Source organism: Callithrix jacchus, chromosome 20 (genome assembly GCF_049354715.1).
Source record: "Callithrix jacchus isolate 240 chromosome 20, calJac240_pri, whole genome shotgun sequence".
NCBI classification, from domain to species: Eukaryota; Metazoa; Chordata; class Mammalia; order Primates; family Cebidae; genus Callithrix; species Callithrix jacchus.
This window is the reverse complement of record NC_133521.1, coordinates 15,119,823-15,144,338: the sequence shown is the minus strand read 5'-3', so window position 1 is coordinate 15,144,338 and position 24,516 is coordinate 15,119,823. Positions and strand designations below refer to the sequence as shown.

General features: G+C 45.8%; 3 protein-coding genes and 1 long non-coding RNA gene across 22 annotated transcripts in view; 2 read left to right on the top strand and 2 right to left on the bottom strand.

Annotated features, from left to right (window-relative positions):
* The window catches only part of PLLP (plasmolipin), a 26,381-nt gene extending 20,779 nt beyond the window's left edge, over window positions 1–5,602 (top strand). The window contains exons 3-4 of the mRNA XM_002761003.5: window positions 2,757–2,879; window positions 4,647–5,602. Of these exons, the coding sequence (XP_002761049.1) occupies window positions 2,757–2,879; window positions 4,647–4,763 (240 nt within the window). The 3' untranslated portion in view covers window positions 4,764–5,602. The remainder of the gene's footprint in view (window positions 1–2,756; window positions 2,880–4,646) is intronic.
* The window catches only part of ARL2BP (ARF like GTPase 2 binding protein), a 20,677-nt gene extending 3,051 nt beyond the window's left edge, over window positions 1–17,626 (bottom strand). The window contains exons 1-7 of one of the 16 annotated variants that reach the window (XR_013530506.1): window positions 17,347–17,626; window positions 16,342–16,403; window positions 13,614–13,720; window positions 12,410–12,495; window positions 11,781–11,877; window positions 5,932–5,995; window positions 1,577–1,690 (exon numbers count right to left, since the gene is read on the bottom strand). Coding sequence is in view for 14 of the 16 variants with exons in the window: in XM_035281869.3 (XP_035137760.1) it covers window positions 1,577–1,690; window positions 11,781–11,877; window positions 12,410–12,495; window positions 13,614–13,720; window positions 16,342–16,403; window positions 16,975–17,030 (522 nt within the window). In the remaining 2 variants the exon portion in view is untranslated. Of the gene's footprint in view, window positions 1–1,576; window positions 1,691–2,907; window positions 3,036–5,931; window positions 5,996–8,012; window positions 9,430–11,780; window positions 11,878–12,409; window positions 12,496–13,613; window positions 13,721–15,493; window positions 15,672–16,341; window positions 16,404–16,974; window positions 17,259–17,346 lie in introns of those variants that run through there. The other 15 variants (XR_008478146.2, XM_054248497.2, XM_054248498.2 and 12 more) reach the window with 15 other exon arrangements.
* On the top strand, window positions 17,485–24,516 carry LOC118149695 (uncharacterized). The gene is made up of 2 exons (XR_004737299.3): window positions 17,485–17,736; window positions 22,672–24,516. It is a non-coding gene; the product is annotated as an uncharacterized LOC118149695 (long non-coding RNA).
* The window catches only part of RSPRY1 (ring finger and SPRY domain containing 1), a 55,389-nt gene continuing 52,567 nt past the window's right edge, over window positions 21,695–24,516 (bottom strand). For all 4 annotated transcript variants that reach the window (XM_078358262.1, XM_078358263.1, XM_035281861.3 and 1 more), the window contains one exon: window positions 21,695–23,246. In XM_078358262.1, the coding sequence (XP_078214388.1) occupies window positions 23,150–23,246 (97 nt within the window). In that variant the 3' untranslated portion in view covers window positions 21,695–23,149. The remainder of the gene's footprint in view (window positions 23,247–24,516) is intronic.

The following is a 24,516-nucleotide window of genomic DNA, read 5'->3' as shown; positions in this document are numbered from 1 at the left end:
AGGGAAGATTTGGGAGCCAGGAGGTGGCGGCCTGACTTCCGGGCCCAGGGTCCACCCCCTCCCTCGTGTCCCAGGAGCCTCTAAGAGAGAAATCTCCAGAGATAAAAGCCTGTGTGTCTTTTAGATGCAGACTTGGGGCTCCAGCCTTGGCCGTCAGTGGAAGGAGGCTCCCTCTGCCACGACAGCAGGGCACTGCTTCTTGTGCTTCTGGACCCTCCATGAATGGGGCAAAGAGGGTTTAACTGCATCGAGAGAAGGCTGGATTAGCATGGCCAACTTGGGATTTTCTGGCATGGGGGCTACAGACCCCTGCTGGATCCAGGCAAGATATGTGAGTGAATTGGGTCAGGAAGGACCCTGGAGAACCCAGCACCCATCTGCCCATCGCGAGCTGCCTCTATACCCACTTCATCTGTTGCTAGTGGAAATGCAGCCCCTTGGCGCAAAATCTTTTGATATCTTAAGATTTTTTTTATTTTTGAGACAGAGTCAAAAAAAAAAAAAAGAGTCTCACTCTGTCACCAGGTGCCAGGCTGGAGTGCAGTGGTACGATCTCAGCTCCCAGGTTCAAGCAATTCTCCTGCCTCAGCTGCCTGAGTAGCTGGGACTACAGGCGCACACCACCATGCCCAGCTAATTTTTGTATTTTTTAGTAGAGATGGGGTTTCATCATGTTGGCCAGGATGGTCTTAATCTCTTGACCTCGTGATCCACCTGCCTCGGCCTCCCAAAGTGCTGGGATTATAGGCGTGAGCCACTCTGCCCGGCCTCAAGTTTTTTTTTTTTTAAGACAAGAGTCTCGCTCTGTCACCCAGGCTGGAGTAGTGGCATGATCTTAGCTCACTGCAACCTCTGTCTCCCAGCTTCAAGTGATTCTCTTGCCTCAGCCTCCTGAGTAGTTGGGATTACAGATGTGCACCCATAACTCCTGGCTAATTTTTGTATTTTTAGTAGGAAAGAGGGTTCACCATGGTGACCAGGCTGGTCTTGAACTCCTAATCTCAAGTGATCCACCCGCCTCAGCCTTCCAAAGTGCTGGGATTAAAGGCATGAGCCACCACACCCAGGCCAAGATTTTTTTAATGAAAGTTTTACATGAAGTCTTTGGGTTTTCATGAAATCTAATTTTAAAATGTTGCTAATTTTTAAAAATTATATTGGATGAATGAAATGTTTAAGGACCATTCGTCTGAAGACTGTTTTTTTTGTTTGTTTTTTGAGACAGTCTCGCATTATTGCCTGGGATGGAGTACAATGGCACAATCTCGGCTCACTGTGACTTCCGCCTCCCAGGTTCAAGTGATTCTCCTGCCTCAGCCTCTTGAGTAGCTGGGAATATAGACGCCTACCACCATGCCTGGCTAATTTTTTGTATTTTTTAGTAGAGATGGGGTTCCACTAAGTTGGCCAGGCTGGTCTCGATCTCCTGACCTCGTGATCTGCCCGCCACGGCCTCCCAAAGTGCTGGGATTACAGGCATGAGCCACCATGCCTGAAGACTGTGAATGGGCTCTGGGGACCAAGCGTTTGGGATGAGGAGTTGGGGCCTGGTTGTCAGCAGAGGACCCCTTCCTACCAGTCTGGTTCTGTATCCAGCTGGGACTGTCTGGTCCTCCTGGTCCTGACGCTGGCATTTGCTTGGAGCCTTGAACTTAGGATGTGGCCCAATGGGAGACAAAAACTCTTCCCCCTGGAGGCAGAGAGGGACATGAGGCCCAGCCCAGGACCAGCCACAGAGCCAAGCCCTGCAGTGGTACCAGGGATGGTCTGGGCTTGGCTGTGGGCCACACTTGGAGGAGTGGCCTGTATTTCTTTAGCTGGTACAAAAAGATGGGTCATGGATTGGTCTCTTTCTTTGAGGAATGGGTCTGCACTGCTCCTACCCCATCATTGAGGCCTTCCTGTCATTCCCCTCCCCCAGCCTCAGGTGTGTTCATGCTCCCTGCTCTGCAGCCCTCCTGGGGGCCTCCAGCTGATGGGCTGACCCCCTGGAAACCTCGGCCTCTTGAGGCCTTGTCAGTGGTCCCCAGGTGTTTGTGTCCCCATCCAATGGCTACTCAAGGGGAGTGCCAGTGAGAACCAGGAGGGCCCAACTGTTGGTCTCTTTGTGTGTGTTTTTTTTTTGTTTGAGACAGGATCTTCCTCTGCTACGCAGGCTGCAGTGCAGTGATATGATCAGGGCTCACTGCGGCGTCAACCTCCCGGCCCGAGGTGATCCTCCCATCTCAGTCTCCCAAGTAGCTGAGATCACAGGCATGCGCCATCATGCCTGACTAACATTTTTGTTTTTTATTTTTTTTTTTAAATGGAGTCTCACTCTGTCATCAGGCTGGAGTGCAGTGGTGCCATCTCGGCTCACTGCAACCTCCACTTCCTGGGTTCGATTCTCCAGCCTCAGCCTCCCGAGCAGCTGGGACTACAGGCACATGCCACTGTGCCCAGCTAATTTTTGTATTTTTAGTAGAGATGGGGTTTCACCATGTTGGCCAGGATGGTCTCGATCTCTTGACCTTGTGATCCACCTGCCTCGGCCTCCCAAATGCTGGGATTACACGCATGAGCCACCATGCCTGGAAAACGTTTTTATTTTTTGTAGAGATGGGGCCTCCCTATGTTGCCCAGGCTGATCTCCAACTCCTGGGCTCAAGTGATCCTTCCACTTCAGCCTCCCAAAGTGCTGGGATCACAGATATGAATGGCCTCTCTTTGTGTCTGAAGCCTTTTCTCTCCCCGTTCCCTACCTCCATGTCCTGCAGTTAATGATCTTTAACATCAGCGCCACCGTTCTCTACGTGACTGCCTTCATCGCCTGCTCTGCGGCAGTTGACCTGACGTCCCTGAGGGGCACCCGGCCATATAACCAGCGTGCGGCTGCCTCGGTGAGTCTGCTTCCTGGGCTCCCTCAGTGCTCTGCAGGGTCTCCGCCCCAGGACTCATGCTGCTTGCTTGGTCTGAAGCCAGGCAACTGCCACCTCCTGAGTTGTTACCTGAATGCTCAGTGGGTCTCGTAGGGGAGCCAGGCTGCTTCCAGGCTTCTGTAATTAACAGTGGGGAGTGGTGTGTGGCGGCCAATGGAAGTCTGGGGTTAACTTTGTTTTTGAGATGGAGTCTTGCTCGGTTGCCCAGGCTAGAGTGCAGTGACGTGATCTCAGCTCACTGCAACTTCTGCCTCTTGGGTTCAAGTGATTCTCCTGCCTCAGCCTCCTGAGTAGCTGGGACTACAGGTGTGTGCTGCCATGCCAGCTAATCTTTTTGTATTTTGTTTTTTGTTTTGGAGAGGGGAGATGGAGTCTCGCTCTATCGCCCAGGCTGAAGAGCAGTGGTGCAACCTCGGCTCACTGCAACCTCCACCTCTTGGGTTCAAGCGATTCTCCTGCCCCAGCATCCCAAGTAGCTGGGATTACAGGTGCAGGCCACTATACCAAGCTAATTTTTGTATTTTTAGTAGAGATGGGGTTTCACCATGTTGGCCAAGCGGGTCTCGAACTCCTGACCTTAGGTGATCCATGTGCCTTGGCCTCCTGAAGTGCTGGGATTACAGGTGTGAGCTACCACACCTGGCCTGGGATAACTATAAAAACTTGTTGTGAATCAGTTGTGCCACACTGACTTAGGGTCATGTGCCACCTTGGAGAATGTGAAAAACTGCATGCTCTCCCTCTGACAAGTGCACATGCAAAAGCCTTTTGGTTTAAACCATTCTGGGAAATTCATAGGCTGTCCCATGAAACCCAAACTCTGGGCCCACGTTAGGTGGCCAGTGAAGTGGCTGCAGTCCCCTCCACACCTGTCACCCTTCACTCCACCAGGCCTTGCACACCGTCTCCTCCCAGGATCCTGTGACACCCCCAGTGAGGGAGAGGAAGGGATTACCAGTCCCTTTTGATAGACAGGAGGCTCCCACTCAAGAGAGGTTGGGCGCCAGGCCTGGAGCCACGGCCCAGCCTAGGGGAGGGCAGGGCCTCAACTAGCCCTCATTTGGGTTCCTTACTCTTCCTGACAAGGGCAGTTTTGAAATCAGCAAATTTGGTGATGGGGACAGAGTGGGGAGCTTCCGAATGTGGCTGCAGATTTGAGTATAGAGGCGTGAACTGGTTCTAGAAAATCCCTAGGGTGGCCTTTGAATGTTGTCTTTTTAGAACTAAATTCTTGTGAAACCCCGTCTCTACTAAAAACACAAAAATTAGCTGGGTGTGGTGGCGCATGCCTATAGTCCCAGCTACTCGGGAGCCTGAGACAGGAGAATCCCTTGAACCCAGGAGATGGAGGTTGCAGTGAGCCAAGATGATGCCACTGCACTCCAGCCTGGTGACAGAGTGAGACTCTGTCTCAAAAAAAAAAAAAAAAAAAAGAATTAAATCCTTGCTAGGTGTCCCCTCTGTCACTCTTACCTTCTCCTTCATTGCCCTCCTCACAATCTGAAGGCCTGCCTGTGGTCCTTAGCTATTCACCGTGCTTAGAAGGTAATGTTGGCATCCCTGGATGCTGGTGCTCATCAGCCCCACGATAAACAGCTGTGAAATGCGTCTGGCTAAGTGTGAGATGGTGCGGCTGCCACATCTCTTCCTGTCTGGGCCTGAGATCTGTTTGGGACTTGTGTCACTGTCACCCTCTTGCTCCTTAAGCCCTTCTCACCTCTCTTTCAGTTCTTTGCGAGTTTGGTGATGATTGCCTATGGAGTGAGCGCCTTCTTCAGCTACCAGGCCTGGCGAGGAGTAGGCAGCAATGCAGCTACCAGTCAGATGGCTGGTGGCCATGCCTAAACAACCTGTGCCATGGCCCCCTCTGGGGCTGAAGCCGCTGCTGGGTCACAGAGCAGGGTAACCTTGCAAGCCTGAAGCTGGGGAGCCCTGCACAGAGTCAGCCCCGCAGGGACTACACTTGCTCCTCTCTGCCCATCAGACAGAAGCTCTCACAGTGCTAAGGAAGCAGGCCCAGGTTGGCAGGCATCTGGGCTTGTGGGAGGCCAACCACGGAGACCTCCTTTCCATCCCCCTTATTCAGTGGAAGGTGACGGGGGAATCTGAGGCTGTGTCTCTGCCTTGTCTTTGGAGGACTTCAGCGTCCCAGGCTGGGGCCCACCCTTCTCACCAGCCCTAAATGCACTAACAAGGACTCTAGACCTGTAGCCCCAGACCTGCTGTAGTGTAAGCCTAACAGGCAACATGTAGCACCTTAGTCTTTGTTCCGGGAGAGCTGAGCAAGCTCATGAAACCATTCTCCTTCCTTTAAATGCAGTTCCGACCCACCGCTCCCTGGAGCCAACCTGTACAAAGTGGGTTATGATTGTTGACAGCATGGTCTTCCCTCCCTGCATTTCAGACACACCAGTTATTGAAAGCAAATCAGTTTTCAGTGACATCTCAATGCTGAGAAGCCTGGCCAGGTTTTCTTCCCTTTCCCAAGCCTCTCTCTTTAATACTCCCTTTGGGTGAAGCTAACATCAGTGCCAACTGCCTCCCTGACCCTGCCTCCCTGACCCCAGGCACACGGGACGTGAAGGAGGGAGGGAAGCAAGGCCTTGCCTGGCGAATTGTCATGTGGTTGGTGGTGACTTTGTTTTTTTGTTTTGTTTTTATAAAAATAAATATGAGAGAAATTACTTGGACCAGATGTTGGGGAATCATTTTGCAGGTGCTTATAACCTCCAGGAGGCCTGAGCTTGACTGTGTAAGATGCCTGCCGTAGGGCAGTTCACGATCTGGAGTCCTTCAGCACCACCTGCCAACTCTTTGCCCGGAGGGAGGCTACCTACACTTCCTGCTTGCTGTATCTGGAGCAGTCCTGGTTTATGCTGTTTGTGCTTGCATAAGTAGAATAGCATGGCCTTTTATTCTCACAAGTGTCTCAGTTTGGCAATAACTTAGCCACCCTTGCTTTGGGCAGGTTAGGTGATCTTACTGAATGAAAGATTTCAACAGTATCACCTACCTCGAAAGTCTGTGAGTCTCAGAGGTCATATATCAAGGTGGCCGGCCATGCTGCATGTGCAGAGCTGGTAGAGACAGCAGAGGAAAGCAGCTGAGTACTCCCGAGCTTATTTTTCCAACACCACAGAGCAGCCTTCTCTGAACAATGAGGTAAAAGCGTTTCTAGACACCCTCTAGTCCCTTTTTGTTATTTTTTTTTGGAGATAGAGTCTTGCTCTGGTGCCCAGGCTGGAGTACAGTGGTGCAATCTTGGCTCACTGTAACCCCCTCCTCCTGGGTTCAAGCAATTCTCCTGCCTCAGTCTCCCGAGTAGCTGGGATTATAGGCGCCCACCACTACGCCCAGCTAATTTTCGCATTTTTAGTAGAGGTGGGGTTTCTCCATTGGCCAGGCTGGTCTGTAACTCCTGGCCTCAGGTGATCCACCTACCTTGGCCTGTCAAAGTGCTGGGATTATAGGTATGAGCCACTGCGCCTGGCCTCTGCGTCCTTTATACAGTGGGAATTAAAATGTAACTAAGTTCAAACAGTTGCAGATGAGCTACTCTGTTACTAAGGGTTGGGGGATTAAGTCTAGTACCTATGTCCTAGTCAGCCTGGGACAAGCCCACTTTGTGCTGTTGTCCTGGTATAATTTGTTTAAGGGACAGGGTCTTGCTCTGTTGCCCAGACTGGAGGGCAGTGCCACAATCATAGCTCGCTGCAGCTTTAACTGCCCAGGCTCAAGCAATCCTCCCGCCTCAGCCTCCTGAGTAGCTTGGACTACAGGTGCATGCCACCATGGCCAGCTAGTTTTTAAGTTTTTTGTAGACACTGGGTCTCGATATATTGCCCAGGCTGATCTTAAACTCCCAGCTTCAAGTGATCCTCCCACTTCAGCCTCCGAAAGTGCTGAGATTATAGGCGTGAGTCACTGCACCTGGCCTTGGTACAAATATTAGTAGTATCACTGTTTAAAGTGTCTCAGAGTCTGAATAATAAATTAGTAATTCCTGGAATAAGTTGTAAGAGTTTGGTTTTAAGGAAGGGCAGTGCACTTAAATGCAAAACAAATTCCTAGGCAAGTTAGAGAGCTCACCCGTTAATGTTTCTGGCATGAATCAAACAGCCTGTTTCAGGGGACACATTAAAGGCGCTCAGTCAATCCTAAGTCTCGGCAGTTTGCGTGACTTGTGTTCCACTGGGGAGGAGTCCTAAGCAAGTGGACTAGGACTTCCTCACCCCAGGCCAGGTGGGACCCCCATCAAAGGTGACACCTGACATCACAGTCTAAGTGTCTGTTGGTGGAGAGAGGCTGCTAGTTTATTTTAAAAGAAACCAGAAAAGCCTACTTACAATACTAAGCAACAACAGACTTGCCTTTTTTCTGAGCAGAAACAGTGGCTCACACCTGTCATCCCAGCACTCTGGGAGGCAGGTGGATCACCTGAGGTCAGGAGTTTGAGACCAATCTGACCAACATGGTGAAATCTGAAGTCCTGTCTCTACTAAAAATACTAAAATTAGCTGGGTGTGGTGGTGGGTGCCTGTAATGTAATCTCAGCTATTCGGGAGGCAGCCCAGTTTCTGAACCCAGGAAGTGGAGGTTGCAATGAGCCAAGATCATGCCACTGCACTCTAGCCTGGGCAGTAAAGAGCAGAACTCCACCCCCCCCAAAAAAGTATGAAAAACCAATTTGCCTTTATCTTTGTTTTTTCATCATTTAATCTCTGGGACTTGTCCACTGGCCTTTTCTCAAGCAGGCAGGTGGGTCCACAGGTCTCAGCAAGGGCCCCCAACATGCCTGGGCTGTGGTGGACAGTCCCATTTATAGACAGAGCAAGGAAAGCAAGCCCAGGAGAGGTGGCATTTTAAAAAGCTGGCTCTGAGTGGTTTTAAAGGGCCAAAGTGGGCTGGTGCAAGTGCTGTGGCATTTACAACTAATAGATCAGCACCAGTTGCAGGTTTCCTTGTTCCTTCTCTACTCCCGTTGCTTCACTTGACTAGCCTTAAAACAAAAACAAAAAACAAAACCCACAAAGCAATAATAACCTGATGGCAATGGCTACATTATAGAAAGAAGAGACTCATCGAGAATGGTGGTTCTTGCAAAACACCTCAAATTTTACTCATGGTACAAAAGTATTTAGTAAGTGACAGATCAGTACAGGAAAACACAGAGTTTAGAGCTTTTCCTTTAATACCAGAATGGCCAAGTGAAAAGTCAGTACAGATTCTTACTTTTACTATTAAAAAAAGTCAAAGGGACACACTGGGATTGGACTACTACGTTTTTTTCTTTCTAGAGATGACACACATGTTTTCTGATAAGTAATCTAACACACACTGCACTACACCAAAGCAGACAGCCAGTAAAGCTGTGTTCTACCTGCTACTCATGCTGGGCTGGACAGTGGAACACCATCTTGGCAGGAGAGATTTTGACAGGAAAAAACTGCAGTCCCTACCTAACCCAGAGAACCTAACAAACTGGTTTACACAGAAGGATTTTCAGCAAACATGCAAGCACACTAACATGCTGTAAGAATCTGCGTTAGTCTATTTCTAGCACACAGCATACATTCATCGGTGCCCAGTAACATAGGAACGAACGTGAATGTAGAAAGCATTTTTGCCTTCACAGCACTAACACCTAAAAAGCTCACAGCATATAATACTTTGATCTTTTACGTGGATAATCATGGAAGTTCCAAGATCACATCCACTAGGTTAGCCTGAGTATTCATCTATAAAAATATTTTTTTTTCAAAAATAATGCTTAAAAGAGACTTCTAGAAACAGTGGGGACTAAATCAGAACCAGAAGACAGTGACACTATGACTGGAAATGTTAGGACTAGGGGTGGCTTTTCAAGCGGAGCTTTTATGCAGAGGACCTCTCTTTCTGTTGGTTCCTACAGCTGAGAAAAGCTGTGATCACAGGAGATCCCGAAATCTCGAGATGAGCTAGAGTAACACCCTAGATAAACATCAGGAACTCCACTGAGGCTGCAGTACTGAAACCATGACCCATGTGAAAAAGGGGTGCAAGTGCACAGAAAGATTCATGCAGAGCCTGCTGGGACAGCGGGTGGTGACGGCAGGTTAGTCCACACTCACACACCAGCAAGTGTGCTGGGGGAAGGGCCCCCCCAGGTGGAATGCCTGACTCAGAAGCTCCTGAGAGAGGTGTCTACTTGAGGAGAAGAGGAATACTATGGTAAATGAATACAAGGTGTTTCAGGAGAAACAGGTCCAGGAGGGGTTAGGTCATTTTGATTTTGACCTATCAATACTTAACATACACAAAGAGTTACATAACAGAGTCAGTCTTTTTAAGATGTATTCTGTCATCATCAGCTGAGCCTATTGGGCCAGTGACATCCAGAATGATCCCATTCATTGGCTGGAGGCAGGACCTAGTGCCGCAGATTGTTCGGGGAAGCTGGCACAGATGATGATTTGCACAACGACGTCACCACTAAGCCACTGCTTAAATCCAGTCCTCGGCCTTCTTTTTCCTATACGAGAAAGCAACCCAAAGAAAGGACTAGAAGGAACCCCAGCTTAGAATCTTGCCTCTGACGTTGGGAAGGCAGAGCTCAAGGTGGGAAGAGTACATAGGAAGGGAACAGAGGTTATCGGTTATTCTGCATTTCTTTTCAGTACTAGCCTGCCCTATCTTACTTTATTATTTTTAAAGAGGTAGGGTCTTACTCTGTCACCAAGGCTGGAGTACAATGGCTTGATCATAGCTAACTGCTGCCTGGAATTCCTGGGCTCAAGTGATCATCCTGCCTCAGCCTCCTGAGTAGCTATTACTATAAATGTGCACCACTAAACCTGGCTTTTTAATTTTTATTTATTTTATTTTTGAGACGAAGTTTCACTCAGGCTGGAGTGCAGTGACATGATCTCTGCTCATTGCAACTTGTGCCTTCCACTTTCAAGCAACTCTCTTGCCTTGGCTTCCCAAGTAGCTGGGATTCAGGCCACACCCAGCTAATTTTTGTATTTTTCCATAGAGATGGGGTTTCACCATATTGGCCAGGCTGGCCTTGAACTCCTGACCTCATGATTCGCCCACCTAGGACTCCCAAGGTGCTGGGATTATAGGGATAAGCCACTTGGCGCCCAGCCTATTTTTATTTTTGTAGAGACAGGGTCTTGCTATGTTACTCAGGCTAGTCTTGAACTCCTAAGCTCAAGCGATTCTCCTATCTTGGCCTCCCAAAGCACTGGAATTGTAAGTATGAGCCACTGTGTCCAGGCTGGCCCTGGTCATTCTTAAAATGAACTCTTAAAAAAAGTACCTCCCTTGCAGTGAGCCGAGATTGCACCACTGCATTCCAGTCTGGATGACAGAGCAAGATTCTACCTCAAAAACAAAACAAAACAAAACAAAACAAAACAAAACAAAACATACCTCCGTTCACTGGAAAACATTTTTCTTTTCTTTTGTTGGGAGATGGGGGTCTTGCCATGTTTCCCAGGCTAGAGTGCAGTAGCTATTCACAGGCACCACTACTGTGTAATACAGCCTCAAACTCCTGGGTCAAGTGATCTTCCTGTCTCGCCCTTCAAATAGCTGGGACTACAGGCATGCAACACCACACCCAACACCATTTATTTTTTTCTTTTCTTTTCTTTTTTTTTTTTTTTTTTTTGACACAGGGTCTGACTGTCACCCCGGCTGGACTGCAGTGGTACAATCACAGCTCATGGCACTCGCAACCTTCTGGGCTCAAGCAGTCCTGCTCAGCCCCCAAAGTAGATGACTGAGACTATAGGTGTATACCATCACACCAAGCTAATTTTTGTATTTTTCATACAGACAGAGTTTTGCCATGTTGCCTAGGCTGGTCTCAAACTCCTGAGCTCAAGCCATCTGCCTGCCTCAGCCTCCCAAATTGCTGGGATTCTAGGTGTGAGTCATCATGCCTGGTCTATTTTTCTTTTTTTTTTTTTTGAGACTGAGTTTCGCTCTTGTTACCCAGGCTGGAGTGCAATGGCGCGATCTTGACTCACCGTAACCTCCTCTGCCTCCTGGGTTCAGGCAATTCTCCTGCCTCAGCCTCCTGAGTAGCTGGGATTACAGGCATGCGCCACCATGCCCAGCTAATTTTTTGTATTTTCAGTAGAGACGGGGTTTCACCATGTTGACCAGGATGGTCTCGATCTCTTGACCTTGTGATCCACCCTCGGCCTCCCAAAGTGCTGGGATTACAGGCGTGAGCCACCACGCCCGGCCCTATTTGTCTTATAAAGAGCTCGCATTATAAGAAAGGCAAGGCAGAGCCAGATGCGGTGGCTCACGCCTGTAATCCCAGCACTCTGAGAGGCGGAAGCAGGAGGATCACCTGAGATCAGGAGTTCAAGACCAGCCTGACCAATGTGGTAAAACCCTGTCTTTACCAAAAATACAAAAATTAGCCAGGCGTGGTGGCAGGTGCCTGTAGTACCAGCTACTTGGGAGGTGGAGGCAGGAGAATCACTTGAACCTGGGAGGCGGAGGTTGCAGTGAGCTGAGATCACGCCACTGCACCCCAGCCTGGGTGACAAGAGCAAAACTCCATCTCAAAAAAAAAGAAAAAGAAAAAGAAAAGAAAGGCAAGGTAGAATGAGACCTGTTTTGTTGTTCGGATTAGGAACTCTGATGGTACCTGGGGCTTGTTTCATGAAAACATGAAAAGGTCCCAGCCACGGTAGAATAGCAGCTTACTCTTCTGATACCTCATCAGCTGCTGGACTGATACTGGCCACTTTAAAGTGAGAATGATGGGGGAAGCATAGGAGGCTTGTGTTCAGTATTTCTACCCGGAACTTTCTAAGTAGCTCAAAGTGACTAAATAAATGGGCAGTAGTAACTTACTGCTCTGTAGTCCAAAAACATTTCTTTAAAAGCCAGAAAATCTGTAAAGGTGAGCAGCATGTCGAATATGTCACCAGCCACTTCATCTCTATGATGCCTACAAAAGGAACAGACAGCTGTTTTGTGAATGAATGATGAAACAGTCCTCAAGACTGCTTTCATTTTTCTTTACCCCACCCCATCCCCACCCCCTGCACTTTTTTTTTTTTTAAAGAGACTGGGTCTTCTCTGTCACCTAGGCAGGAGCACAGAGGTTCCATTATAGCTCACTGTAGCCTTGAACTCCTGGGCTCAAAGGATCCTCCAGCCCCAGCCTCCTGAGTAGCTAGGCCCACAGGTATGCAACACCACACCTGACTAATTTACTTTTTGTAGAGTTGGGCCTCACTGTGTTGCCCAGGCTGGTCTTGAACTCCTGGCCTCCCAAAGCACTGGGAATACAGGCGTGAGCCACTGTGCATGGTCTTTTCAAGATTTCATTAAAAGGTTTGAGGGCTTCCTACACAGGACCTAACCACCAAGGGCAGGCACAGGAAAATAAACAAAACAAGTAGGGTCTTTTGGTCAGCCTAGACAAGAAAGAAAGTGAAAACAAAACAAAACACAAACATCAGTCAAGCTCAACTCACTGTAATGTTACGGTGAAAGCTGCCATGTTGAATCCAGGAATCCGCTCCAGCAGCTGTTCTTCAACATATTTTTCTACCAGAGAAATCTGCAACAGTAGAAAGGATTTTGGTGAGACCACACTTTGGGAAAACAAGACTTTTCATAAAGCCTGCCCTCCAGCCCTTCAAACATTTCCTCAAGTCCTATTCTGTGTGCCGCAATCTACACTGAGTGCCAAGGACACCAAAGAGGACCAAAACACAGCTTCTGTCCTGGAGGAGTACTCAGCCTGTGTGGAAGAGAAGCACTAGCTGGTAATGATGCTGTAACAGGGCGATGCCCTGATATAGGTGGAGACAGTGAGGAGCACCGTGCCCACATCCACAACCCAGTGCAGGGTGCAATAACTGGGGGCTTTGCTTCCTGGGTAGATGGCATCTGTGCAAACAGAACATTCAGAAAACACAGACATGGAGGCATCACAAGTTCTTTCTGGGCAGGTTTCATTGTTTATGCCACACTTCTGTGTTAAGAAAATGAAGTCCTGGAGGCTGAAACGGATTCTTAGATGACAGAATCCCAGAGGGCTGCAAGAGACCTCAGGGTAAAGTGTAGAGACCCAGGGGTGACAAGCTGAGGTTTCTGGGTTCCAGTCTTGGTTTTTCCACCAACTAATTAGTGATCTTGGTCTCAGTTTTCACGTTTACTTAACAGTCGTACATATCTGACTGGATTATACAGAAGAAAGAATGTGTGAAAGCAAGGTTTGCCGAAAGCATGCAGATGCAAGGTATGAAGAACTCAGGTGCTATGACTGAAAGCAGGATTATGATAAGCCAAACCTATTTTATTATCTTTATTTATTTATTTTTTTTAGAGAGAGGTCTTTCTGTGTTGCCCAGGCTGGTCTCAAACTCCTGAGCTCAAGTGATTCTTCCACCTCAGCCTCCCAAATAGCTGGCACTACAAGCCCGCTACCAAGCCCAGCTCCAACTTCTTTTAAATAAGCCAATGAGCTAATCAAGTATTTGCCTGAAAGCCTTTTGGAAAATAGCCCCAAAGGCTGTGCAGAGGAAAATGAACTTAAACCAGATTCTTATGGGGATTCCTGGCAGTGCACTAGTGGCATATTTTAAAAGGCAGAAAATTTCAATGTCTTTTGATTCTAAATTTAAATTTTAAAAAACTCTGACCTCCTGGTAGGAGACATAGGAATCTACTTACGTATTCATTAAAAATAGGAGTGTAGGTGAGTTTATTCTCCTCTGTGTCTTCAAACTCCAGGTAGTACTTGTCCATGAAATTTCTCTGTAGTAACTGGAACTTGTCATCTGAACCACAATGGGGAAAATTTACTCTTTTTAAGTGGAGATTACCAACCATTATGATTTATAAGTAGGCAGGATCTATGTCAGCAGTACTGCTTTCTCAATGGTCAATTGCTAGAAGGAAAGCTCTTAAGTGGATATTAAATGGGACCTTGATATTAAAATAGACCAATCCTGTTTCTTCTTTTCTTTTTTTATTTTTTGAGATGGAGTCTTGCTCTGTCGCCCAGGCTGGAGTGCAGTGGCACTATCTTGGCTCACTGCAACCTCCACCCTCTGGGTTCAAGCCAAGATTCTCCTGCCTTAGTCTCCCAAGTAGCTGAGAGTACAGGCGCACGCCACCATGCCCAGCTAATTTTTGTATTTTTAGTAGAGACAGGGTTTTACCATGTTGGTCAGGATGGTCTTCATCTCTTGACCTTGTGATCCACCCGCCTAGGCCTTCCAAAGTGCTGGGATTACAGACATAAGCCACCATGTCTGGCCCCCTTTTTTTTTTTTTTTTTTTTGAGCTGGAGTTTTGCTTGTCACCCAGGCTAGAGTGCAATGGTGCGATCTTGGTTCACTGCAACCTCTACCTCCGGGGTTCCTGCCTCAGTCTCCTGAGTAGCTGGGATTACAGATGTGTGCCACCTCGCTGGGCTTATTTTGTATTTTTAGTAGAGACAGGGTTTCACCATGTTGGCCAGACTGGTCTGGAACTCTCGACCTCGGGTGATCTGCCTGCCTTGGCCTCCCAAAGTGCTGGAATTACAGGTGTGAGCCACTATGCTTGGCCCTGTTTTTCCTTTTTAAATTGCAGTGAAATATAAAATGTGTTTATCATTTTAATGTTTAAGCACACAGCTCAGTGGCTTTAAGTATGTTCACACTGCTGTGCAATGATCACCATCCTTCAGTCCATTTTAATTTTTATTTTTCATTGCATTTTAGGTTTTGGGGTACATGTGAAGAACATGCAAGATTGTTGCATAGGTACACACATGGCAGTGTGATTTGCTGCCTTCCTCCCCTTCTGCCTATATCTGGCATTTCTCCCCATGCTATCTCTCCCCAACTCCCCACCCCGCATTGTCCCTCCCCTAGTTCCCCCCAACAGACCCCAGTGTGTGATGCTCCCCTCCCTGTGTCCATGTGTTCTCATTGTTCAACACCCGTCTATGAGTAAGAACATGCGGTATTTGATTTTCTTCAGTCCACTTTAAACACATCCACACAGGGTGGCTTGGGAACTCCCTCACATTACTTTTCTTATAAAGGAACGAATTGGTTCTCTCTTATTTTGATATAACTTCAGCAGCAGTTATAGAAACAGTGATTAAAAGTATGGGGTCTGAAAGAGGCTAGCCTGCCTGGGTTTGAATCCCATCTCAGCTGCTTACTTACTAGTTGTGTGACCTTGGGTAAGTTACTTAACTTCTCTGAACCCCAGATAAACTCATTTATCTGGAAAATAAGAAGGGTTTATTGTATCTATTATAAAGGACCGGAGGTAGAATTTAAATGAGAATTCATGTAAATAGATTAGTTCATAGTGAACACTTAATAAATGATAGGGAATAGGGAATTTTTTTTGTTTTTTTAATTGAGACATGGTCTCCCTATAGTGCCCAGGCTGGTCTTGAACTCCTAGACTCAAGCAATCTGCCTGCTTTGGCCTCCCAAAATGTTGGGATTACAGCTCTGAGCCACCACACCCAGCCTGGAATAAGGAATTTTAACAACTGAATAGATTATTTCTAAAAATAAAAGGAAAGTTTCAGAAAGGACCCAGACCTTGGGATAAATACCGTAGGCTCACAGAAGGCTCATTTTCCCACAGCATATAGGGTATAATAGGCAAGAGAACTGAATGGATTCTTCAGCATTCCCCAGAAATCCTCAAGTCCATATGGGAAAAGAGCTTAATGATGAAACATCTATATTCAGGAGTTAAGGGCATGAAACTTTATACCTGAAGGTATAAAAACTTGGTCAGTAATTTCCATACTAAATGGATTAAGCCATGGAACAAATAATACCAAATAACAGTGTTCTTTTCCTCATTCTCATAAAACTTAAAATCAACAGAATTTTCTCAAATGTAAGTTTTCCTCTCCTATGTACTTGTCTTAAACCTCTGGGGACTGTGACTGCTTGCCTGTTACTTGGCAGGCTTCATGGATGCCCAAGTATATCCACAAGTAGGAACTCAAAACCTAGGAAAATACAGAACAAGCTGAAGCTTAACACCTTGTTTTCTTAACCACAAACCATGTGTGCTTGTGGTTATGGTTTTATATGTTTAATGGCATGAAAATGTTAAAACTCAAAACTATCTAAAAATGAAATTGCTCCTATCCTGCATATGAAATAGGGTAGATCAGTATTTCCTATAGTTTTGCTAGTTCCCATTACCTAAGTCAGTCCCTTCTAGGCCCCTGAATCTATGGTTATCGGATGTTTTCAGGAGTACTGGGCTGTTTGTTTCTAGGACAAACGGCAGTAAGCCTTTATTAAGTATTGCACTAAAAATTGCATGCAGCTTGATGTTTTCTATTTTTAAAATTAACTCTCCAAATTGATTTCAATGTCCTTAAAGAAGAAGCATGCCAGTCCTTAAAAACAGTATCTTAAAAGCTTACCCATGATAATGTCCTCTAAATATCCAACCACGGCATCAAATTCTGCATCAGAGGCAGAGGAGCTGAAAAACATGACTGGATTAGGTGCTATTTCATATAATGTATTAATAAAATATTTTTAGTATGGATGGTTTCAAACATGTACAAGAGAAAAAAAAGAGTAGCAAAATGAACTTCCCATCACCCATCTTCAGCAATTAAGAATGACTGTTTAGGGCCGGGCGCAGTGGCTCAAGCCTGTAATCCCAGCACTTTGGGAGGCCGAAGCGGGTGGATCACGAGGTCAAGAGATGGAGACCATCCTGGTCAACATGGTGAAACCCCGTCTCTACTGAAAATACAAAAAATTAGCTGGGCATGGTGGCGCGTGCCTGTGATCCCAGCTACTCGGGAGGCTGAGGCAGGAGAATTGCCTGAACCCAGGAGGCGGAGGTTGCGGTGAGCCGAGATCGCGCCATTGCACTCCAACCTGGGTAACGAGCGAAACTCCGTCTCAAAAAAAAAAAAGACTGTTTAATCCAGCAAGTCCAAACAGAAGAGAAACACTTGAAACGTTTGTGACATGAACGTTCAATGTGACGACTCCACTTTCATAAAACCTGGTTCTCCAGGCTCTTCGCTATCACCCCGTACCTGTCTGCTTGTATGCATGAACCTGGCGCGGGCGAAATACCTGCCAGGGGGGTCATTTTGGTCAAAAGTCCGGGAGGTGGGGGCCAGGGAGGCGTGGAGGGGTCTCGGGCTCAATCCTGCCAGGCTTTGCTGACAGCTGAGGGTTGGCGGCTGGGGATTGTGATGGAGGCGCTGATCAATGGTGACACCCGCCTCGCACTCCCGTCCTGTGAAGCCTGAAACCGGCGGCCTCAGGACTCTACAAAATGAAGGCCTGGAGCTGGGACAGAGCCTTGGCGGCCCCCACCCTGCCCCGCCCCGCCCCTAAGGACACCCGTACTGTAGGGTCAGGCCCACGACGAACGCCCGCCGCGCCCTGGCGGAGCTACTCACAAAGACAGCGCAAAGCTCTCTTCTAAGGCGTCCATCGTCGCCGCCCCGCGTAAGCTCCTACCCCGCCCGCGGCCCACCCACACGCAGGGCGCGGCCGCTGGCCGGGTTAAGGCCTAGCAACCAAGGCCGCGGCCGCTCACTGCCTAGTCGGGTCAGCGCCTGCGCGCCAGGCCCAACCCTGGGTACCCGGCTGCTGCCACCCGCCAGCACGGCCTCTAGGCTCCGCCGGACGCTCTGCACTAGCGGATGCCGCCGCAGGTCCAGGCCTAGGTGATTGCACGAGGGGCGCCGTGCCCCGCCTCCCGTCACTATGGTCACCGCAACCTCTTCCGCCGCCTCGCGGCGGGCCGACAGCCAATCACAGGCTCGTGTTACCGACGCCGGGGAGGGGTAAGACCGGGAGAGGAAGTCTGGGAAGGGAGTGCAGAGGGATGGGGCTTGGCGAGCGCTGTGTGTGGCGACTCCGTGTCACGTCGCCCCCCATTTTATGCCAGGAGCCTCAATTTCCTCACTTGCAACTCAAGAATAAATTGCATCTCGCAGAGTGTGGAAGATTAAATAAGTAGTTTAAGATGTGTTTGAAGAGAGCTTGTAAGTTGCCAAGTCGCTGGAGAGCCAGTCCTTTATCCCTTCAGTTCCTATCCCTCGTGGAAGGAAAGCCCCAGGCAGTAACTGATTTCTTGACTAATGATACAGGACTGGAGTTGAAGAACTACTTTGAGCCACGCAATCAGGAATCAGATACTTTTCAGGAAAAGGCCTCTTCAAAACTACCAGACTTTGAAAAATGACTCTTTTGAGCTGATTTCTCTTGATTGGACAACTAAGCTTTGTGTCTCTTGGGTTGCCTTTTGGCCAAAGTGTGCTGTATGACTAGAGGTGTTTAAAATATGAACTGAGTGTCAGATGGTAAGTCAGAATGGGTTAGCAGACTTTTTTTTTTGGCGGGGGGGAGGGGGGACAGAGTCTTGCTCTGTTGCCCAGGCTGAAGTGCAGTGTCACAATCTTGGCTGGCTGCAACCTCCACCACCCGGGTTCAAGCGATTATTGTGCCTCAGCCTCCCAAATAGCTGGGCTTATAAGCACCCGCCACCATGCCTGGCTAATTTTTGTATTTTTGGTAGAGACAGGTTTTCACCATGTTGGCCAGGCTGGTCTCGAACTCCTGACCTCAGGTGATCGAGCCATCCACCCCGGCCTCCCAAAGTGCTGGGATTACAGGTGTAAGCCACTGTGCCTGGCCTACCAGACATCTTTGAATGGACGTAAAATAGATACCTTTCAGATCTGGAAAAAAGATGGTTACAAAGACACAGTTGGGTGTAATAGCAGTGACGAAGTGACAGAGTCTTGCTCCGTCGCCCAGGCTGGAGTGCAGTGGCACAGTCAGCTCACTGCAATCTCTGCCTCCTGGGGTCAAGGAATTCTCCTGCCTCAGCCTCCCAAGTAGCTGGGATTTGTGCCAGCACACCCGGCTAATTTTTGTATTTTTAGTAGAGACAGGCTTTCACCATGTTGGCCAGGGTAATCTCAAACTCCTGACCTGAGGTGATCCCCCAGCCTTGGCCTTCCAAAGTGCTGGGATTACAGGCGAGCCACCACACCCAGTTGGGCGTGGTGACACCCGCCTCGCACTCCAGTTTTAGTATGGACGTTTTAGTGTGGACTCGCACATCAGTTACGAGTTACTCTGTTTAGCACCAGGAGGAAGATAGGCATTTAAAAAGTTTGCTGAATTACTGGACTGAGTTGTTTAGTCGAGCCCTGGTCACACAGCTTACAACAAACTCAGAAATTTCTTCATGACCTACTTACTCTATACATAGATGTATAGAGAAACATCTATATACATCTATGTGTGTTACACACACATTTCTGGACAAAATGAACTTGCCTACCCTTCCTAAGTCATTTATGGAGTGAAGGACAAACACCATCTGTTCTGGTTATCTATTGCTTTTACAAACCACCTGAAAACTTAGTGATTTAAAATAACCATTTTGTTCACTAGTTTGCTGTCAGCTAGGGCAGCTGGAATGGACTAGAGGAGCTTCTTCCAAGGAGTTTACTCACGTGGCTGGCAAATTAGTGTTGGCTCTTGGCTGGGGGAGCTCAGTTGTGGATGTTGACCAGAGAACTGGGGCTGGGAGTTGGGGGCAGGGGGGTCCTCAGTTCCTCTCCATGTATAGGATTCAGGGGATTCTTGGGTTTTCTTGCACCACGGTGCTGAGTCCAAGAGCAAGTGTTTCAAGAGACACTGAAATGGAAAGCTGGCAGTCACTTAAATGCCTGGTACTGGAAACTAGCACAGTATCCCTTCCACTGTGTTGCACTATCAAGCAGACAGAGACACCCAAATTTAAGGAGAGTGGATCTAAACCTCATTTCTTGATGGGAGGGATGTCAAATAATTTGTGGCTATCTTTTAATCCATTTCACCACCCTTGGCTCTAGGAACAAATGGGGATTAAGATAAAAGGTACCCACTCACTCAGGGATGTATTAATGTGCTAAACATTTATAAATACATTGTCTCCTTTTGAAATATTTGAAACCCTATAAAAACAAAAACCAACCAGTATGAGATGGGTATTATCTCCATTTTACAGACTGGGAAACCAAAGCTTAGCGGGTCCTGGGTCCAGTCCCACTCCAAAGGGCCTGTGTTCAACCATCATGATACACACCCCTAATCTCTGGGTTGTTAAACCATATTCCTGGTAATCATGTTTTCTCCTGAATACAGAATGGCCTTTTTCCACTTGTAGAAAAATTTAAAACTGACTTATATTTTTCCATTAATACTCATTTTTTAAGTCCTTTGGGGGTTGTCACTAGGAATTCTTGAGTGAATAAATAGAAAAAGGTAAATAATGGGCAATCTTGCAAAGAGCTGATCTTAGGTGGATGCTTTGTTTTGGTGGATACACTTTCAAGATGGTTGAAACTTGTGCAAAAGTCATTTTCTGCTGGTGAAATTGCGTCAGTTTTGTGACTGAATCATTGTTTCCTCGCACTCTGCAAATGGCACCATGACTTTCTCCTGCTCTATGCCATTGGAAAAAGGAGGCAATTTGTTAACTTCTTTTTGGCTGAAACGCTGGATTTCCCCAATAAATCACCTGATGAAATGCCATACATTTTTTTCTCCCTGGTAACAATTTATCAGTAGTAAAAGTCTAGCTTTAAATTTCTCTTAAATGCGTGCATTCGGTTCAGATTATGGATGTACTATTTACTCTTCCGCATAGCTTGCTAAACCCTAGTTTTTTCTTTGATGTGGAGTTCCTGTCTTTTCCTTTGAGGTAACTCCAAATTTACAACGTGAATTTTTACAAAATTACAATCTTCCATCCCGATAATTTAATGAATTTAATATTGAAGTCCTTTTGTTTTATGGTCTAGAAGTTATGAATTGGAAAAGTAAACCTCCTTAGGAGCAAAGTTCAAGGGTAGCTTTTTAGAGAGCTGTTAGGCTCCTACATTCCTTTCCCTGGCAAATCATCTATTAATTCCATCTATTTTTCCCTATTTCCACTAACTGTACAGATTACCTTTAGTCTCAGCTGGACCATTTCCAAGTTTCTTTACTGGTCTATTTCCATTTTTTGCTTATCCTTTATCTCCACCCCACCCCACTCCTCCATTCCATTCTCTGAATAAAAACCAGAGCCATCTTTTAGAATTATTTATCAAGGCATGTCCATGCTTAAACACCTTTGCTTTCTACTGCACTTAGTATTAAATAAAAAGTCCTTCACATGGCCTTCATAAGCAGTTCCCTGGCCACTCCAACTCTGTAACATTACTTTCCTACCTATCTGCTTCCTATTTTTCTAGTTACAGGGGCCTTCCATCAGATCCCCAAACCCACTGAGACCAGTTCTTCCTCAGTTAGTATCTTCACCTCAAATATTGTGTTTGTCTAGCTACCCAGTCCTAGAAGCTAGTCCTCAGTCCCTGACAGGCTATGTCCTACTTCCTCCTTTAAGTTTCACTAGTGTTACTTCCTCAGGTTTCTTCTGACATCCCACCACCATCTAAATTAGGTCCCCTTCATTCTCTCTAGGACCCTATTCTTTTCCATTAAAAATTTGTTGCACACAAATATATTGTCTTCTCTCCACCATTAGACATAAGCTCTACAAACAGGTATTTTGTATACCACATACACACAGTGCCTAGCACGTATTAGGTGCTCAATAACAATCTGCTGGATGAGTAAGTGATTGGCCTTATTCTTAATTCTAATACTTGATTCTCTCCTACCCCCAAAAGTAGCCCTTAAAGTCTAAGAGTGTAATGTCTTGGAACCTTAGCAGTATACACCAATGAAAGTTGTGAAATCTTAGTCAAAAAAGGCAACAGATGTTTTATTCTTCAATGCAAATTACTGTATTCACCACAAGCTAAAGAAGAGAACATGTATCTACATATATATTTATATTTATATATATTTTTGGAGTTATGGAAGACTAAAGACATGGAAAAAAATCCAGCACCCCAACATGTACAGCCAGGAAGGAAATCAGTTCTGGAATAGGACGGATATAATGAACTACAAACAAGAAAGGGTGGGAAAAGAAGGAAAAAAATGTGCATTGAGTTTAAGACACTGTAAAACTCAGAAGACATATTTACTATTCAAGTATAAACTCTGTAAGGAATTGGCATAAATTGAAAGGCAGCTGCTGAGGTACACCATTATAAAAGAAGTTCTATGAATTTACAATTCTACCTTCCAATTTCCAGGGAGAAAAAAACCAAACTCTTGAAGGTCTTCACCAGAGACCCTGAGAGGGATTAACACTTTTGATGAGGACATAGTCAATAATTCATGATTGAACTTGCTATTCAAAAACATGTATTTATTTAGAACAATAGAAATATGTGTTCTCAGACTGTCCTCTACAGTTTTTGAGACTATTAGTTCAAGAGATGCAAAGTATATTACTTGTAAAAACAATACTGATTAAAAAAATTTTTAAACAAAAAAACAGAAATCTGATCTGATGGTACCTTAAAAATACCCTAAATACCAAATTTTCTCCAACCTAACATTGCAGCTAATTTAAGAATTCCTCCTGCATTGATAAAACATTTTTTCCTCATAAAATGTGGGTACTGAAACTAGATAGAAACACTATGAATGTGAAAATATCACCAATTTTCTTCAGTAAAAACAAAACAAAACAAAAAAACCTAGAATGTTCTTTGGAATCACTGAAATATCAAAAATTTGGGTTTTTTCCTACAGTCTGTGCACCTTCTTTCAGGTTCTCTGTTTTGCTTGTAGTACTGACTGTGTAATTCTAATTTTTACAGATTCGAGTCTTGCAGTGCAATATCCATGCACACACCGGTGTCTCTCCTACCAGCGAGAAGTTATGCATAACCCAGAAACGCTGTCATTTACATCTCCGTAAAGAGTTCTGCCCCAAAGAAAAACTTCAGAATGACAAACACATCCTGTGTTAAACAATCAAATGAACCCAACATGGAGGATTCCAGTGTGATTTCAGTACTTGGGAGGGCACTGACTCCTATGGTTTTTCATGGAAGTACCACAGGCTGGGCTGCTAGCATTCAGCTTTCCTTGGCCTTAAAAGGGATTTTCTCAGGGCTGGCAAATTGGATTAGATTCTAAGAGAATTTTGTTTTTGACAAACTACCGTTTTTAGCATAAAATCTGGCCATGGCTATAAGTTTCAATGTGTGTACAACTGATTAGATTTTTTTCTTTTTCTTTTCAACATTGGCTGGAATTGAGTAGAAAAAAGTCCACGGTGCCTCTTCACATGTGTCATGAAATATGAGAAATCTGTCTGATTCTAGATACTATTTCTTTACGACACAATGGGCAGGTCTCCAGCTGCAAGGCACAATCCATGCACAGGTCACTGGGGAGAAACAAAGAAAAGCCAGTCAAGTTAATGCTTCAAAAGGTCAAACTCCAACTACCTGCCACCTAAATCTAAAATGTTAACAAGTTTGTTCATTGAAAGGGCAATAATTATACATGGTTTCAAAAAATGAATATGTAAATAAATAAATCTTCCATTTCTGATCCTCAATTGTCTTAGTCTGAAGAACAAGTAAAAAGTTCATGTGCATTCTTTCAGACACTCTATACATGCACAGCATATACTTACAGATGTGTACATATAGGCAGGGATACAATATTTCTCCCCAGAAAGCTAGCTATTTATCCTAGAATAATTTACTGAACAGTCCATCTTCCACCACAGTTTTAACACATTGCCTTTGTCATATGGTAAATTTTCATTTTTAGTTAGTTCTATTTCTGGGTTTCTATTCTATTCCATTATTCTGCCATTCTTGTCATATAGTAATGAGACCTAACTATTAACATTTATTTTTATTTTTTGAGACGAAGTCTTGCTCTGTTACCCAGGCTGGAATGCAGTGGCATAATCTCTGCTCACTCCAACTTCTGCCTCCCGGGTTCAAGCGATTCTCCTGTCTCAGCCCCCTGAGTAGCTGGGATTACAGGTGCATGCTACCACGCCCAGCTAATTTTTTTTTTTTTTTAATTTTTAGTAGAGGCAGGGTTTCACCATGTTGGCCAGGCTGGTCTCAAACTCCTGACCTCGTGATCCGCCCACCTCAGCCTCCCAAAGTGCTGGGATTACAGGCATGAGCCACTGTGCCCAGCTATTAACATTTAATGTATTTTTAAGATGTAGTATAGTTGTCATCTCTGCAACTTTCAGAATTTTCTTGCCTTAAACTTTTAAATCAGCGTGTCTAGTTCCAGAAAAGGTCTGTTGCTCTTTTTATGTTGACCACATTAAACTTAAGAGTTTAAGAGAAAACTGTCACCTTTACAATACTGAGAGGTCCTCCTATCCAAGGAAAGACTTTTATTTAAGTCTCCTATTATACTCTGTGGTAGTTTAAAAGTTTTCTTCCCATAGGCTCTACATATTTCTTGGTATGTATTCTTAGATAACTTTTTCTAAACCATTGTAAAAGGGATCTTCAATTATATGTTCTAATGGGCTGCTCATTTATACATATAGCCAGGAGAGCTACTGACTTTGTATATTTTGTAAGTCATAGTAGTGACACTAGGTATCCTTATCTTGTTCCCAACATCTCTTGAAATGCTTCTGGCGTGTCACCATTAAAAAGATGCTAGCATTTGGC